The sequence below is a fragment of the Melampsora larici-populina genome (genome assembly GCF_000204055.1).
Source record: "Melampsora larici-populina 98AG31 unplaced genomic scaffold MELLAscaffold_4, whole genome shotgun sequence".
In the NCBI taxonomy this organism is placed as follows: domain Eukaryota; kingdom Fungi; phylum Basidiomycota; class Pucciniomycetes; order Pucciniales; family Melampsoraceae; genus Melampsora; species Melampsora laricis-populina.
Genome location: NW_006768768.1, coordinates 2099384 through 2117333, shown reverse-complemented (window position 1 = coordinate 2117333; position 17950 = coordinate 2099384). Strand labels below are relative to the sequence as shown.

At 43.1% G+C, this 17950-nt stretch overlaps 2 protein-coding genes across 2 annotated transcripts; both read left to right on the top strand.

Annotated features, from left to right (window-relative positions):
* Positions 1-4715: 4715 nt before the first annotated feature.
* MELLADRAFT_60017 (uncharacterized protein) lies at positions 4716-6023 on the top strand (the record flags this gene model as incomplete). The annotated part of the gene is made up of 3 exons (XM_007405657.1): positions 4716-4836; positions 4863-5459; positions 5542-6023. The coding sequence occupies 3 exons, from the start codon at positions 4716-4718 to the stop codon at positions 6021-6023; spliced, it is 1200 nt and encodes a 399-aa protein (XP_007405719.1).
* Positions 6024-13991: 7968 nt separating this feature from the next.
* Positions 13992-17780, top strand: MELLADRAFT_102871 (uncharacterized protein; the record flags this gene model as incomplete). Its single annotated transcript, XM_007405658.1, has 13 exons — positions 13992-14038; positions 14106-14670; positions 14801-15132; positions 15207-15380; positions 15449-15690; positions 15762-15984; positions 16053-16217; positions 16301-16430; positions 16498-16664; positions 16739-16990; positions 17056-17429; positions 17537-17609; positions 17693-17780. 13 exons carry the CDS (start codon positions 13992-13994, stop codon positions 17778-17780), a joined length of 2832 nt encoding a protein of 943 aa, XP_007405720.1.
* Between the last annotated feature and the right edge of the window lie 170 nt (positions 17781-17950).

Sequence of the window (17950 nt, the reverse complement as noted above, 5' to 3'; positions counted from 1 at the left end):
CAACGCGACAAGGACTGGCCCCCTATTGGTGAGTTAATATCATATCTTATCAAATCCGAACTATTACTAACAATTTTTACTTACTGTCATTGTCATTTAGGTGCAATTCCAGTTCGTACGCTTTGACCCCCGATCTATGGAAAGTCGTTCATTGAGATGGAGAACGGATTGATGTACCTGAATGCTGTAGCTCGACACAAAGGTTACGGTCTTGCTATCAAAAGTCACAAAACCAAACAAAAACGCACCATTCGAGTCTATTTGGGATGCTCACTTGGTTTCAAAACGAAAAGTGCTGCCAAATCCGTCGCTGCGAAACGGTCTTCTTCAACAAAGAAGACGGGATGCCTGTTCATAGTTTCTCTCAACTTCAGTCGTCGCTCGGACTCATGGGTCGTGACTCATGATTGCAAGAAGGTAGCAAAAAAACATCACAACCACCCACCATTTGAACAACCGCACAACCTTTCCCTTTACCAACGTTTCTCTCCTCAGACGCGTGAAAGAATATCATTTCTGTCATCTGCCGGATGTCGAGCTAAACAAATTCAACAACTAATTGACGTCGAACCTGGTTCACAGCCATTGGTACGAGACATTCACAATGTCAGGGCGACCTTTCGTGACACTTGGTTGAATGGCCGCTCGCCCATTCAAGGGCTATTTGATCTCATCACCGAAAGCCAGTGGGCTCACCGCACTCTCACCTCAGCTGACGGTACCCTTCAGAATCTGTTCTTCGCCAGTCCCAACGCCATCCGTTTAGCTCGACGGTTTTCCACTGTACTCAGCCTCAATTGTACCTACAAAACGAATCGATTCAACCTTCCGTTATTACATATAGTGGGTACCACCAATACTAACCGATCTTTCACGGTGGCCATGTGCTTCCTCAATAGCGAAGTCACTTCCCAGTATGAATGGGCGTTGACTCAACTGAAGGAGGTCATATATGAAGACAAGGACAAGACTTCAACAAACACTTTACCTCAAACCTTTGCTACCGACGCTGAACCCGCTCTTTTCAACGCCATTGAAACAGTCTTTCCTGAGGCCACACACATACTTTGTGTGTGGCACATCAACATCAACATAGCTAAGAATTGCAAGTCTAAATTTACAGAAAACGAATGGACCAAATTCATGAAGCTTTGGAACACCTTTGTCGCATCCACAACCACAGCTGAATATGACACCAATCTGGAAGCTGTTACAACATCCGCCAGAGCTCATAATGTCTTAGATTACCTACAAAGTACATGGCTTCATAGAACAAACAAGTTTGTCACTCTTTTCACTTCAGCAACACCTCACTTTGGAAATTCTTCAACCTCTCGTGTCGAAGGCAGCCATTACCAAGCAAAGCGGTTCCTTGAAGGTCGAAACAATGATTTTCTTTCGTGTTTTAATTCATTCAAACGTTATGAAGACCATCAGATGAATGAAATTACAATCTTGGTAGGTATCGAGAAGACCAAGACTGTTCAGGGCATGCCGGCGTTTTTCAAGGAACTCCACGGTCCGATTTCTCATTTCGCAATCAAGAAGCTGAAGTCTCAATACGACCTTTTGCCTGACTCTCTTCAACGTCCTTGTACTCACACATTTCGAGGGTCATGGGGCCTTCCATGTTCTCACGAAATTGCAGAGGCCCGCGATACTACCGATTATCTTTTGCCAGACGCCATTCATCTTCAGTGGCACCTCGTGATGGAAGTTGCTCCAGTAACCCACGATGCCCTGGTTGAAGCTGCTCGTCTCAAGTTTGCTCAGCTGTTGGAGCTGCCCAAACACGGCCTCCGCAAGCTTTTTGGCGAAGTAGGCCTCCTGGAAACCAACCGCTATTCCTTGGTCCCTATCACGAAGGCCGAAGTTAAGACCAATAACAAAGGCAGACCCCGTGCGAGCACTTCAAAGCACCCGGCCGTATCTCAAGAAGGTTTGCAAGGGCGATGGAAATCCAAGATGGAAATTGCTGACGACCTCAAAAAGAAAAGAGTGAACAAGTGCAGTGGTTGTAGGTCTCCCTCTCACCGAATAACCACATGTCCTCACCGTGGAACCCAATCGAGTACGACTCACACAATCTTAACTCAGACCAAGCGCGGTAAAAACAAAAAAGGTTCATGTTCTGACAGCTCTGACTCAGATTTACCATTGCTTGACGATCTCACTTTGCAAATCTCAAGACCAGCAATTGCTTCATCCAGCTCAAAACCTGTCACCATGGAAATCGAATCAGAAATTGAACATGAAGATTTAGTTGACGTCGATGATTCTATGGATGATTCAAGTGATGATATGCATTAAGCTGATGATGAAGACCTTTGCCCATTCTGCGATGACCCGATGCCTTTGCACCCTTCAACTAAGCTGGCCAATCTTAAGAAGACACTTTTGGCCATGCCTAACATACACAAAGGTATTGGACGTGCAGGCGCTATGACATTACCTGTGAGTCCTCAAGACTTTTGTTCTCTTTATTTGTGTCTAACTTGCACATTATCCTCTTTAGTTTGCCCAAACAGGCGATTTCTGTCAATTACATCACGCCAAACGTGAAATCATTCCTCTTGGTATTGCCAAGGGATGGCCAACTGTCATCAATTTTGATGTTTTAGATGTGTATGTACCTCATACCGAGTTCGAGCTCTTCCATTTAACAAACAAGTAGTAATTTGATGTTGGCATTGTTTCCACAGCCGTATCAACAAGTATGCTCCGATCTTGAGCAATATTATCCACAGAGTCGTGCCATCTACTGACCTTGAGGTGGCCGTGAAGAAGAACAAAGGTGGGAGAAGCCGTTCTCACAGCATGGCTGTGCAGCTACTTGACTTTGATGTTGAGCAACCTGGATAGTGAGTTGCTTTTATTTTCCAGTTCACCATCATCTTGATAACTGATGCGAATTCCTCCCAGTTATGGATATCAAGGCTATGAAATTTTCATTAGAACCCTTGAGTCAATATTTATCAACAATCCAACCTCCCAACATCACCTTGGTTTGGAACAATCAGCACCTCTCACTCCTGACTACTTCCTTCGCCAGGTCCTTATCCCAGAGCTTGCTCTCTGTTTAATAGCGGAAGATATCAACTTGGAGAGGAGTGATCCTCACGTCAAGCTTACTTTAGAATCCAGCAGGGAATTTGGTGCGGCAGTGTTTCCAATTCAAGATTGCGTGGACAAAGTCAAAGGCAGTCCTCAAAAGCCAAAGATCGAACCTCCAGTGTCGACATCTCAAAATTCATCTTGTGTCTTACAATACAATGTGCTGGTTAAGCCTTTTGAACAAAACGTATTAAAGCAACTGCCACGTATAATTGTTCCTTACATCAAGTCGGTCTTTAATCCACCTGCCAAAGGCAATTGTGGATACTACGCCATTGCGAAAGCACTTAAATGTTACAACAAGGACTCTTACATTTTAGTTCGAAGCCACTTACGCGATGAGCTGGTCAATCATCGAGAAACTCACGAGCAACTAATATCAACAATCTTTGGGATGAAGCCCTGTGGAATGAAAACTCGCCGTACTGCACCTTATGCAACCGAAATAGTCGATGATTTGCTGAAACGTCTTAGTCCACAGGGTTACAAATGTACTGAAGAATATTGGATGCGTATGCCTTACTTAGGCTACGTAATTGCCAGCGTATATGAATGCCCAGTCATTCTACTCAATCCTGTGGAATCCAACTGTTACACGTTTTTTCCGTTTCACACTCCACCTAACAAGGAGGAACCAATCATTCTAGGCTTTGTCAACGGTGATCATTTTGTTACTTTGGGTTGTGGGTCAAATATGTTTCCATTCCCTGAGATATACGGCTTATACGACCACTCCCTCTCACCTACCATCACTACCACCAAAATTCCCGCTTGGATGAGCAGGTACAAAGTGCAATTGGATTTATGGGCTAGTCGAGATGTGCTTGATGTAGATGTTTAGATGGAAATGGTTTCCTTTTTGCTTGTTTCTTTTTACTTTTTGTTGTTATTTCTCATTTCTGTTTTCGCTCGTTTCTTTTTTTCTTTTTGTTGTTATCTCTCATCTCACGCTCGTTAGTAGTCTTGTTGTTGTTATTTCTTGTGTCTATATCATGTATGCCACACAGTTCTCGCTTGTTGTACTAAGCTATATGATCTTTGCTTTCTGCTTGCTCCTATGCCTATGCTATATGCCAATTCAACCTATGTTTATGCCATGCCACCTTTGCACAAGTGAGCAGTTTGGAATTGATTGCATGAGTTAGACTGAGACTTCAAAAAGAAAATAAATCACTTTTTTTACGAAAAAAGACAAGAGAGGTGTCGCCCCTGCTGGCGCCCCTTTTTCGAGAGATGGGGCAATTATTCGCGTGGAGCCCCTGCTCGGACCGGATAGAGGGCTCCGAGTACTAAATTGAGGGCGGAAAATAGTGGGATCCTTAATATTTACCGTCCATTCATTCCTTTGGTCCACTATCCCCAGCCACCATATCCAACTACCAAGAGAAACCAAGAAGAGGCAAAATGATGAATATGATGAGATATCGAATTGATTTGATATAAAAAAATTCAAGCAATGGATCCCCTCTGTATCTTACAGGAGAATCAAATTATGTATGCAGGTTTTTAAATTTCATTGCAAAATGATGCCTTTTTTGTGTTTTGATAATGTAGACATCCATTTGCGCATACACAATACTTGTATAGACGCCTCATAAAAAATGTTCCAGAGGACATGGTGTTCTTACATTGTGGTCTGCGCGTGTCTTTTGGCCAACTGTGAAGCGGAAGTGGTCAATCTGGCCGCATTTTTGACTGCCATGAAGGCTGCCAAGCAGAAGGGTGTTGATATCAATTTTTTGCACCAGGTCCTGGAGAGACAAAGCATTTCAAGAAGGTAATCAAGGCCCAGCTGGCTAATGCTCTCAAAGAAGACCTAGATCATCTTCCCATTGCACCCAAGAAACAAAACCTGCTGGACATAAATTTAATTCCGCCCCTAATAAACCCGTCAGAATTTCATACTCCAAACATTCATTTCTTGCGCATGATAGATGTTCCAGACTCTTTGGCCAAAGGGGTCTCACATGTCTTTAATTTAATCTTGTCTCAAATATACCTGTCTAAAGAAGAATACGTGAAGCACATACTAGTTGCTGGAGGAGATGTTGGATCAAATCTGTTGGTTGAAAGCCTGTGTGGGAAGCTCAGCCCCTCGATTGACAGAGTAGAAGATCTTTCAGGGGTCCTCTCAATATGTGGAGTGGTGCACACAACATGGAGCTTTGGCAAGGGCATATGGGCCTTACACGGGGGGAATTCCGACAACAGCAAAGATAGTGCTGTCTGGTGTTCTTCATTTGAATTGGGAGGTGATTATACCAAGTCTTTTGCATCCCAAGAGTTCAACTTTATTATGAGATCAATGCAAATAGTGCATAAGGCAAATCTAGTTTGTTCCTTAGGTGTGTTCTTTTCTAGTTGATGATGGTTGCAAAGTCAAGTCCTGATTGCTATCATGTTTGTATCTATACTGTCACAGTGAAGTGATTGAGTCATTAGGTGACATGGATATGACCACCACATGGGGCTGCAGACAAGTTCTTGAGACGGTTTGGTGCTGTTATTTCAAAGCTATGGCTATTGAAGAAGCCCGCTGTTTGAAAAAGTCCAAATTGTACAACCTCATGATTTGCTTGAGAGACTTTGGTACCATTGTGGATTTGCATGAGACCACTTGTGCCGGAGACATAGGCTGTCTAACGGCCATGTGGAAGTGCTGGTCCATTATGACCCAGGGGGTCACCAGTCTGTCACACTATGGACAACATATTCCTTGTATGGTGTTCCTTTTAGAAGAGGACCTTCTGGTGCCTCTAGCCCATGTCATTAAGCACTCAAGCCTCATTCCTTCCACAGATAGGGACAACCACTGGATGCCCATTGATGAGTACCAGGAGATTCATATATTTTATCTCAAACAGGTTTATGATAGCACTGTCAGTCGTGTTGGACACATTGTGCTTTAGTTTTGTCAGAGTTAAGTTTGCCAGAACTTCAGGACGTTGATGCAAACAGGCTGTTGGAATGAAGTAGAAGGATTGTATCCAGAAAGAAAGGTTTTCCCAAGTGTGCTACTAGGTGCTACTCAACAGCAGACTTCCGAATATTTGCCGAATACAGCTCAATACCTCCAAGATGAGTGAGACCTAAGACGAAAAAGTTGATAAAGACCTAAGCTTAACAAAGCCCCTCACGAGCGCGTTCGCCGCGCCCTCGAAGAGGGGCTTAGATCGGACTCGGGATATTTGGCATGTGAGCTCCAAGAATTAGGTACCCTTAAGTTGTTTTTTTCAGTTCTCTACTCCATCTCACCGTAGAAAATGTTGGTGTTCAAGTATGTCATTCTTCATGAAATGCTACACAACATCATACTACTTTCATCAGGAACTCGAGTGTTTGAGCATTTTGGGAGAGTTTGCCAGAAGGGATCGTTATGTCCTTCTGTAACAGGTTAAGGATGCCTGTACAGTCAGTCCACGAGGTTTGGAGGTTTCGAGGCTGAGCCAAAACGGAGAAAAGTTGAAACCATTATGTGCAGCATTTAAAACTGTTATGTCCCACAACCAAAACCCTGAGACGTACTACGTAAGTTCCTCAAGTAGGTAGCACCACGCGTGCCAAACATATGCTTGCAACTCTCTTGATCACCTTATCTTATCGCCAACTTTTGCGTCAATCAGGACCGTGATCACTCCGCCTCGCGGTCACCCGGTTTTACGTTCACCTCAATCACGCCCAGTAGGCTCACTCAGTTGACCTCACACTCGGTCTTTGGCCTCTCAACTTCATACCCCGTCTCGCGATGTCTCAGCTTCGCCTTTGCCTCAAATGAGAAAGCTCTCATTGGCCACTCGACCGACAATTGAATCCCATCGCCCTTCTATCGCCAAGTCCTTACTAAAGGATGACGACGAAGAGCAAAGTGAAGTCATCAGAAATTTATGTCGCTCTGTTTTCAATTTGGATCCCCGAGAGCTACAAGTCAAGTCGGTCATGAGCCTATGTTGAGGTCGAGATACATTTCTTCTTGCAAGTACTGGATATGGAAAATCCCTTATTCCTGAATTATATTATTTGATGTTTCCAAAAACATCCAAGGGTATTGTATTGACTTTGAACCCATTGGATGCGCTGGGAAACAATCAAGTAAGCTATGAACAGAACGGGTCAGTGACATCAGATACTAACATACTAACATGAAATTTCACTCGCCGTAGGTGGAAGAAAAGAAAAGCAAGGGCCTAACCGCTATTAATCTGACAAGAGCTACCTTTGATCTAGAGGCTTTTACCGACATCATGGCTGGGAAATATCAGTTCATTTATGTTGTAAGTTTATGATAAAGAGTTTGATCATCATGATATTTGGTATTGTCAGGCTTACATTTCTGATCACGTCATCTGGGATAGTCTCCAGAAATCTTTTTGAACAACCCGTGATTTGAGAGAATGTTCTTCTCAAAACGATTCCAGGAGAGGCTCCTTCTCAAAGTGGTAGATGAGGCGCACTTGATTTACAGTTGGGGTCTGGTTCTGAGTGGTGAAATGAAGGGTCTTGTGTCACACAACATCCATCAAGATCGCACTGCCTTCCGTCCTTTGTATGGTAACTTAATTGAACGGTTTCTAGCCACCGAGTCGGTTCCTACCCTCTTAATGTCGGCAACCTGTCTACCTCAGCATTTCGAGAAGATACTAGCTAGTCTAAAAATCACCAAAGACTCTATTGATATTCATGTAGGCGAGCTGACCCAACCAGAAATACGCTTTATTCGTGTCACTCTACCTCGTATGCAAAAGCCTTGGAACACGCTAACACTACAAGAAAGATAATATTTTCTGGGCAGAAAATTAAATTATTGATACACAAAAATATTGAGAGGCCAGGAGGAGAGCAAAAAATGGATAAAAATATGCATCTTGTTCCCTGCGTTGAGAACTTCACTCTGCATATTTTTCCGTATTTTTACAGTCCATGTTGATAAGTGTACTAACAATAAACCTTCACAATCATCCAATTACAACCTGTAACAAGCACTGAAATTTGGCTCATTAGTGTTTAGAGAAACTTTTGATTTCTGAAAATACTCATAAATTTTTCAATTCCGGTCCAAAACGCTCGATTTTGGGTGCATTGGTAAGCTGGAATTATCCTCCAAATAGTTCATAATATGACCACACAGCATGCTGGTCTGCTAAGAGAGATATCATCTTTTTTATACATTTGTACATACAGATCCATAGAATGATTGTCATACTAGCTACATAGTTCTTGATCTTATGAAAGTTCGGGAGGAAGAGTTCAGCTTTCTAATGCACTTAAAATCGAGTGTTTTGAGGCAGATTTGACAAAGTTATAGGTGTTTTCAGAAATCAAAAGTTTCTCTAAACACTAATGTGCCAAATTTCAGTGCTTGTTACAGGTTGTAATTGGATGATTATGAAGGTTTATTGTTAGTACACTTATCAATACGGACTGTAAAAATATGGACAAATATGGAGAGTGAAGCTCTCACCGCAGGGAACAAGATGCATATTTTTATTCATTTTTTTCCCTTCTCCTGGCCTCTCAATATTTTTGTGTATCAATAATTTAATTTTCTGCCCAGAAAATATTATATTTCGTGTAGTGTAAAGAGGTACTTCGGATCCAAAAGCTCTGTCTCCGACTCTGATTTAGTCCCTACACTCGTCTACTGTCACACTCAGAATGAAACATATGTAGCGTTAGAATCAATCAACTCAGCCCGTCGCAATGAAGAAGAAACACGAAATGGTTCCAGCAACTCGGTATGCCGATTTCACGCTGACACCGACCCTGACGACAAGGTTTCCAACGCGCATGGCTTCATGACTGGACAATTCAATGTAATGACTTGCACGAATGCCCTTGGCTTAGGCCAAAATTGGAAACGGGTGCGAAGGGTAATCATCGCCGGCCAGACTGATCCAATGGAAGTTCTGCAAATGGCTGGACGTGGTGGTCGAGATGGGCGACCGGCGGTAGCAATCCTATTGGTACAACCTCTATCTATTGAAGACGAGACTTCTGTGACAAGTTTAAATGATCCCCTCCATCAAAACGATGACCACAGGATGAACGCAATGACCATCACCAAAGTCTGCCTGCGGGTGGCGTTTGCTGTTCTACTCCGATATGTGGTTAGATTAGTTCATGCAGGTCTGTTCACGCGAGCTAACGCTAACTCATGTTTCACATTTCAGGTGTGGTTACGTTCCGTTATCAGAAACTTGTCAATCTGTAATTAACAAAATCCAGCGCCAGAAGGACGCCGGTATGCCATCCTGTCTCTGCTCAAACTGCAACCCCAAGGCCGCCGACTACTTTCTCGCTCAGCAGCCCACAATCACCGTCTCCAACTTCACTGACATAGTTCTGCGAGATGTTCCCCCCGATTCATATCCTTCACTTGAAGATCAATACGAAGAACTTGATAATGAAGCCTCATTACCCACTTTAAGGTCAAGCGGACCTGAAGATCCTTTACGCGTGGACCTACGATTAATCCGATTGAACTTAAAAATCACCAACAAAATGAAGTCTATATTCGAACTGGAGTATCCAGAATCAAGTTTTTACACACCTCACGATCTCTTTCCAGCGGACAAGTTATGGAGTGTATGTGTAAATTATGCACTGTTCCTCGAAGGGGAATCATTAGACCTTCTCTTCGGAAGTGAGCCTCTACCTACATCATACGATGGAATCTTATTTGAAATCAAAGCGTGGAGGAGTAACAGGAGGGATGTGTTTGCTATTCTGAACCCAACTGAAGAGGAATTACGAGTTCACAGCCAGGCGCAAGTGCAATTGCTCGCACACCAACAGACCATTCAGGAAGCGAAAGACGCTCGCGCGGCCATAAGGACCCAGGTCAGACCAGGACAAACCAATTTGGTATGTCGAGTCTCTATGACTTTGTCTAGTGAGATTAACTATTTAAAGATCAATTCTCTTCTTATTCTCAAAAGCCTCTTCCATTACCCGAACAAAATCCTCTTCCATTACCCAAACTAAACTCTTTGAAAGTTACCAACAAACGGAAACCTCCTGCTAAGCCTGCGAGAGGTGGAAAGAAAGCCAAGAAGGGATAAGATTTCGATTCACACCACTGGCTCCACTTCGTTGTAAACTGGACCAGCAAAATTTCCCAGACCTCCCCATCGATAACGTGAAATCTTAGCTTTTAAATCTTGTGTGAGATTTTGTTGTAATAAGTTTGTTCCTTCTATGATGGTATCAATGAACAGGTCCTTAGCGATTGAAGTCTTTCCAGTCACATATTGATGGTTCCACGATCGCACGAAATTGGCCAGTGTTTGAGATGTGATGTTGTGTGTGTGGCTACAATGAATTGGTTTGAGCCCGCAGCGCAGATTTAGCTGCTGTACTAACAATCTGAGCTACATACAAATATTTATTAACAAAATTGAGTATGTAGCGAGTGATCATTTGACGTTTATAACACTGTAACATACCAAAGGTATATTAATTGACATTGCAATTAATTTTTCTACATCGGTGCCATTGGTCTGAACCAGTTAAAAACTCAATCAGCAAATAACATATTATAACATATTAATGAATGAAACTGAGATTTTCACTCACATTTTGATTAAAAAAATGTTTGAGCCAATAATTTTGGTGCTCAAGCCAAAGATCGTTACCCACAAAATGTCCTGGCCGCCGTCCAGAGGGTATCAACATGCTGTGCATGACCACCTTGGCCAACGGAGGTGGTAAGTCTTGTTCCACAAGGACAAGGAATCGAGTTAGGTGTAAAGCATAACGAGAGAGACCTCTCATACCATGAGCCATTAAAGCCCACTGCTTCCATATGAACTTTAGGCGCCCAACGTCACCTGCACTCGTGGCACTGTCCGCTTCAACAACTGTGGCAAAGTCGCAAATTCTTAGTCGCAAATTATATCCTTTTATGTCATTCTTGGAAAGGCTCGATCTTAAAGATTCAGGACTACAAAAACTGTCGTAACATTTGTCAATTACTGCCTGAGCAACCCCTTCCTACGAAAGGTCGGGGTTGGTCTCGTATTCAGAAAGTGTGTTCCTTCAAAGAGTAAAAGGAACAATCTTAATCAATAAATTTTCAAAACCGTAGATTTCACAACCTGACTGACCTCAAACAGGAAACTAATGTACCCATGTGGATACAGTGAACCGCTCGCAATACTGTTCCAAAATCCATCTTGGAAGGTGGTTTACATAGTGAACCACCGATGGACTGCCATGCTTTCCAAGCGCCAGTGTCATTGGCATCACGACTATTGCCCCAATGATGACTTAAGATCCCCTGAGCGATGTTCCACGTGATGTGGGCCACACCTGGGATCGTCAGCACGCTTGACAGAGCACCTACCACAGTTCCAGCCGGAGCTCTCTTCTTGCGAAGACTCTCGATATTTTGACAGGTTCTGAGGTCACCTTCAAATATTTGAACCAATTTTGCCATTTCTTGTCGAGTCAGGCCACACTGTTTAGCTATTTCCTCGAAAACCTGACCAACACCATTTGCCGAGTTATCCGCCGCATCCATCAAGCTTAATAGGAATAAGTGACGATCATCTACAGGTATTGGATCAATTGCTGGCGGCGTTTTAGCGAGGCGAGTTGAAGGACCTTTTCCTGGGTCGATGATGTATTTGTACATAGCGGTGGCTAGCTGGCTCTTCAAAGTCGCTTTCCATTGGTTCATGTCCTTTGATTTCCACCGGAATAATTCCAGATGAACAGGTCGCTTCACGGAATCCTCCATGGCCCGGTGGTAGTTTCAAAGGTGATCTTCATTACATAAATCCTGCTTCAGGTATTCGGGTAAGAACTGAATATAACCCCACGTTCCGTGGAAGAGTTTTGACATAGCCTCAACCCGAGTGTTGTGAATCCTTTGCAAGATGTCGAAGTTGTCCATGCAAATGATAGGACTTATTTGATAAGACCTGGACATCAGCACACGGAGCGCAGCCTCCCTTGTGGTTCATAGGTGATTCATTGCTTTTACGGCAGTTTGGCGAGAACTGCTCAAACCAATATTATTCAAATATTTAAACATCCTGCATGACACCCCACAAGCCAGGAAAGTCAAAGAATTATGAAGTTGTAGGGAATTATCACGATAGTTGGATAGAAAAGAAACCATGGCGCATATTGTCGTTGCCGCCTAAAATTGTAACATAACACCTAACCCGTCAGTGTAATAGCAACAAAGGATGTGCTGGTAATGAGTGTCAAGACGGAAACTTACCTGATTTGCCCGATTTATCTGTGCTGTTTGTTTATCTTCAGGTACATACTCAATCCCTTTGTCATGCCGAGCCTCTTGCTCAGCCAAAGTTTCAGTCATACCGTCGTCTCCAGCATGAGAATCATCCAAAAGCGACTCTTCATTAGTCGGTGCTTCACCATCTAACATGATGTCGTCATGGGCTGCACCGGTCATGAGCTCCTCTTGGTTATTGGTCCTAGCGGATAGTTGATTATACATAAGATCCCACAGGAACGGCATCGAGTCCCTTATGGTAGCATCACGTTTTCCTAGCTCCTCAATCTTGAAGAAATTTGTTGTTATCTTTTGAGAACTGTAAAACATTCGAGGTTTTGTCCAGACTTCCTTTTTAATTTGCTGCTGAGCCTATTATCAAGATCATTGTCAGGTAGAATTTGAAAATGTGCAAATTGAAATGTGCAAATTGAAATCATGGATTCACCTCTTTCAATATGAACACATTCCATTCCACCTTTCCCTCATCACTATTTTGCGTCAGTTGCTTTATCCAGTACATAATCTGCAATGTAGATTGGAAACCCCTCTCAGAACCCCAATATCTTCGAGCCTCCTTCAGTTCCGGGTTTGTTGAAGACAGGAAAGCATTGACTACCTCTTTGAATGTGATCCCCTGTTTCTTCATTGCGGCACATGCTTCTCTGGCGAAAGTTTCGATGAAAGGACGTTCTCGAATCCTCGTATGTTCATCTGCCATTCGTAATCTTTTCTCGATAATGTTTTTATTTGTATATGTAGGGAACGTTGCGCAGGGATTTTGTAAAACAATTTCTTTGACCAAATTTTTCTTTGGCAGTGAAAACCCGGCCTTTCCAATGGCATCTTTGACGCACGCCATTACCATGAAAAATTTCCATTGCTTTATGTTTCGTGTGCTGTAGGACACGCCCGCGTCTGGCAGTTAAGCAGAAATGACCTTTACTGTTTTTGCCAGAGACAAAACCGACATGACTTTTGGACATGGATTTGGGAGTTTGCAACCAAACAAATGTTCCGGACTTTTTGGCTGAAACATACAGCTACACTTGTCATCAAACTGGAATCACATTTTGAAAGCACTTGCTTTGGGAAATAACAACTTTTGAGCGTATGATGTTGTGTAGCATTTCATGAAGAATGACATACTTGAACACCAACATTTTCTACGGTGAGATGGAGTAGAGAACTGAAAAAAACAACTTAAGGGTACCTAATTCTTGGAGCTCACATGCCAAATATCCCGAGTCCGATCTAAGCCCCTCTTCGAGGGCGCGGCGAACGCGCTCGTGAGGGGCTTTGTTAAGCTTAATAAAGACCAAAAAAAGCTGAGACGAGGACCGCCGAGTCGGATTGATATCTGAATACAAGGTGAGAGAACTCGGAAGTTTATTTTTTTTAAAAAACTTTGAGTCAATAAGCCATTCTTACACATCCTGCTGACCTTGCCATGCATCGATCCTTGTTGCGACTCACAGCAAATCGAAGTCACCAAACCACTCGATCGATCACCAAACTTACTAAGCTTTCATTAAACTACAAACAAACGACTCTAACGCATACATCTCAATCGACTCTTTACCCTTTACCATCCTCAAGATCATTAAGCACTTCATCAACAACACTCAAGAACAAGATGACTACCAATCTTAACAATATCATCGATGGAACTCAAATTGCTAAGTGAGTGGAGTTGAATTTTACCATTCGGAATCATCACCGATCACTAACCATGATATTCTTTCATTAGGCAGCTTCGAGAGCAAGTTGCAAGCAAGATAGCTGCTGATTCGTCTCTTAAGCCTACCTTGGTTGTCATTCAACAAGGAGCTAGACCCGATTCAACCACCTATGTTCGAATGAAACAAAAAGCCGCGGAAGAATGCTCTATTCGATTCCTTCATATCATCATTCCTGCTGAAGCAAGCGAAGAAGTGGTGGCGAAAGAGATCACTCGTCTCAACGCTGATCCATCCGTTGATGGTTTGCTCGTTCAACTTCCCCTCTCACCTCACATCGGATCAGCTGGGGAACGCCGAATCACCGAATTAGTCAGCCCAGACAAGGATGTGGACGGATTCCATGCTTATAATATCGGATTACTCAGTTCGAGAGCTTCAGAGCCTCTCTTTACACCCTGTACACCGGCGGGTGTTATTCGTTTGATCGAACATACTGGCATCTCGATCTCGGGTAAACATGCCGTTGTTCTTGGTCGAAGTGATATCGTGGGAAGCCCAGTTTGCGCTCTTCTTAGACGAAAGGACGCCACTGTCACACAGTGTCACAGTCGGACTTCCAACTTACCCGAAATCGTGAGTTCGCTTGATTTCTTTGCTCTTATCATCTTTACGAACAGTCTATGCACCTCGATTGTAAATTTTTGTAAATCATTGCGCTTACAGTTTCTGTCACTTTGTTCACGCAATTTGTTACTGTATCCAGCTTAAGACAGCTGATATCGTCGTTTCGGCTATCGGACAAGCCAAATTTGTCAAAGGAGAATGGCTTAAGAAAGGATGTGTGGTAGTAGACGTGGGAACCAACTTTGTCCCCGATTCTACTAAAAAGTCAGGACAAAGGCTTGTAGGAGATGTTGACTTTGACTCAGCAGCTCCAGTGGCTGCTCAGATCACACCCGTTCCGGGCGGTGTTGGTCCGATGACTGTAGCCATGTTGATGGGGAACACTTTGTTGAGCGCACAACGAAGAGTTGAACGAACCCGTTCGAGGTGTATCAAGCCTCTCAAGTTGGAAAGGTTGACTCCGGTTCCTAGGTATGCAGTCTTCTATTTCTCCCTAGGCGTATTTCCCGATTGACCTCTTTTACCTTGCGTGCGACGTTTTTTAGTGACATTGAAATCGCCATGGCTCAAACACCAAAACCAATTGCCCATGTGGCAAGTGAGATCGGTGTCCTGGACTCAGAATTGGAACTTTATGGTCACTCCAAAGCCAAGATTAGCCTCAACCTCTTGGATCGACTTGCGCATCGTAAGGACGGCAAATATGTGGTTGTCGCTGGGTTGGTTGTCGTTGATTCTAATCCGCATGACCAAAACTCATGTACCTGTGAATTTTGCCTGGTTACAGAATCACTCCTACACCTTTGGGTGAAGGCAAGTCGACAACTACCATTGGTCTCGTTCAAGCCCTCGGTGCACATCTTGGTAAAATGAGCTTTGCTACTGTCCGTCAGCCTTCCCAAGGCCCCACATTTGGGATTAAGGGTGGAGCTGCGGGTGGAGGGTACAGTCAAGTTATTCCTATGGACGAATTCAACCTTCATTTGACAGGTGACATCCACGCTACAACAGCTGCTAACAATCTTCTTGGTAAGGCTTCATTTGTTTACTTCTCCATGTACATCACGAAATTTTCTGATATTTTTGCTCATTGATCAAAGCTGCTGCTATCGATGCACGATACTTTCACGAGTCAACTCAATCAGACACAGCTCTTTTTAATCGATTGTGTCCTGCAATCAAGGGCAAAAGAAGATTTGCGCCGATCATGTTGAGACGCTTGGCAAAGTTGGGAATCGATACCTCCAAAACACCTGACGAGTTAACTGACGAAGAACGTTCCAAGTTTGTTCGACTTGATATCGATCCTGAAAAAATCACTTGGTAAGTCCCTCTAAGTCGAGCTTGAGATAGATATGAGATTGACTATCATATGTCTCCATGTCTATCAGGCACCGTGTCGTTGATACCAATGATCGATTCTTGAGACAAATCACGATCGGTCAAGGACCCGCAGAGCAGGGTCGAGAGCTCAAGACAGGCTACGACATTGCAGTTGCCAGCGAGTGTATGGCTGTACTTGCCCTCAGTAATGATCTCGCTGATATGCGCGAAAGGTACGTTCTGATTGGGCGATTGTATTTGATGCATACCGACACCTGACACTCACAATCTAATCCCCTCTCGTTGTGGCCAAAAGGCTAGGACGAATGGTAGTTGCTGATAGCAAATCCGGAGTGCCGATCACAGCTGATGATATCGGATGCGCCGGTGCGATGGCCGTCTTAATGAAAGATGCGATCAAGCCTAACATGATGCAAACCCTTGAGGTGAGGAATTATTATGTATGGATCTTGATCATTCGGATTTATGCTTACTTGGTTGATCAAATCAAAGGGCACACCTGTCTTTGTTCATGCCGGTCCATTTGCAAACATCGCCCATGGAAACTCTTCGATCTTGGCAGATAAAATTGCGTTGAAGTTGGCTGGTATTGAACCGGGTGAACCTGAAGATCGATATGGATACGTGATCACTGAAGCTGGTTTCGGTGCCGATATTGGGTTTGTTTGGATTTCTTTACTTCTTGAACGTCGGATCATTATTGACTCTTTCTACTTTGACATGCGTGTTTTAGAATGGAAAAGTTCTGTAACATCAAATGCAGAGTATCAGGCCTTCGACCTAATGCAGTTGTCTTAGTGGCCACTATCAGAGCCTTGAAGATGCACGGTGGAGGTCCAGAAGTAACACCTGGTAAACCATTAGCGGATGTCTATTTGGAGGAGAATCTTGAACTTCTCGAAAAGGGATGTGAAAACTTGGCTAAGCATATTGAGAATGCCAGGTCTATGGGCATTAATGTAGTTGTGGCCGTTAATCGATTTACGTGAGTAGTTTCTAAGCAAGGCGATTCTGCCCCTTTAAATTTCTCATTGGTCTTTTTTCTCATAGTGCCGACACACCAGCAGAGATCGCGTTAGTAGAAAAACTAGCGATTGCAGCTGGGGCTGACGCAGCCGTTGCTTGTAATCTTTGGGCTGAAGGAGGAGAAGGAGCGATTGATTTAGCTAAAGCCTTGATCAAAGCATGTGAAGGAGAATCAAACGCAAACTTCAAATTCCTTTATGAACTTGATCAACCATTGAAGGCTAAGATTGAAACGATCGCTAAGAAGATGTACGGTGCTTCTGGTGTATCATATTCAGAGGAAGCTGAGAAGCAGATTGAGAGTTATGAGAAACAAGGGTTTGGTGGATTCCCGATCTGTATGGCTAAGACACATTTGTCGTTGAGTCATGATCCTAAGAGGAAAGGAAGACCAGAGGGTGAGTGATTTTAGTACTTTTTTCATTTTTTGTCTATACTCTAGATTTAATTTTCAGTTTGTCGTTATTAAATCATAAAAACTTTTTCGGGGGGTTGGGTATTGCAGGATTTGTGATTCCGATCAGGACGATCAAGATGTCCGCTGGTGCTGGATTCTTATACCCTATTGTGGGTGATATGTAAGTAGTTTTGTTTTTTACAAAAACCCAAGCCGTTGAAGTTGACGGTATATCAATGATTTGATTTGATTTGATTCCAATAGGCAAACGATGCCAGGTTTGAGTACTAGACCAGGATTCTTTGAACAAGATATTGATTTAAAGACTGGAAAAATTGTGGGATTATCATGATGATGATGATGATGATGAAAGTAAAAGAAAAGTAAAAGAAAAGTAAAAGAAAAGCAAAATAAAATAAAAGGAGTTGGAAAAAAAATTGGTTCATTCAACTGAACTTGAGATATCATTCTATTTTTTTTCAATTTGTGTAACTGTTTAGGTTTTTTTTAGTTTTTTTTCTA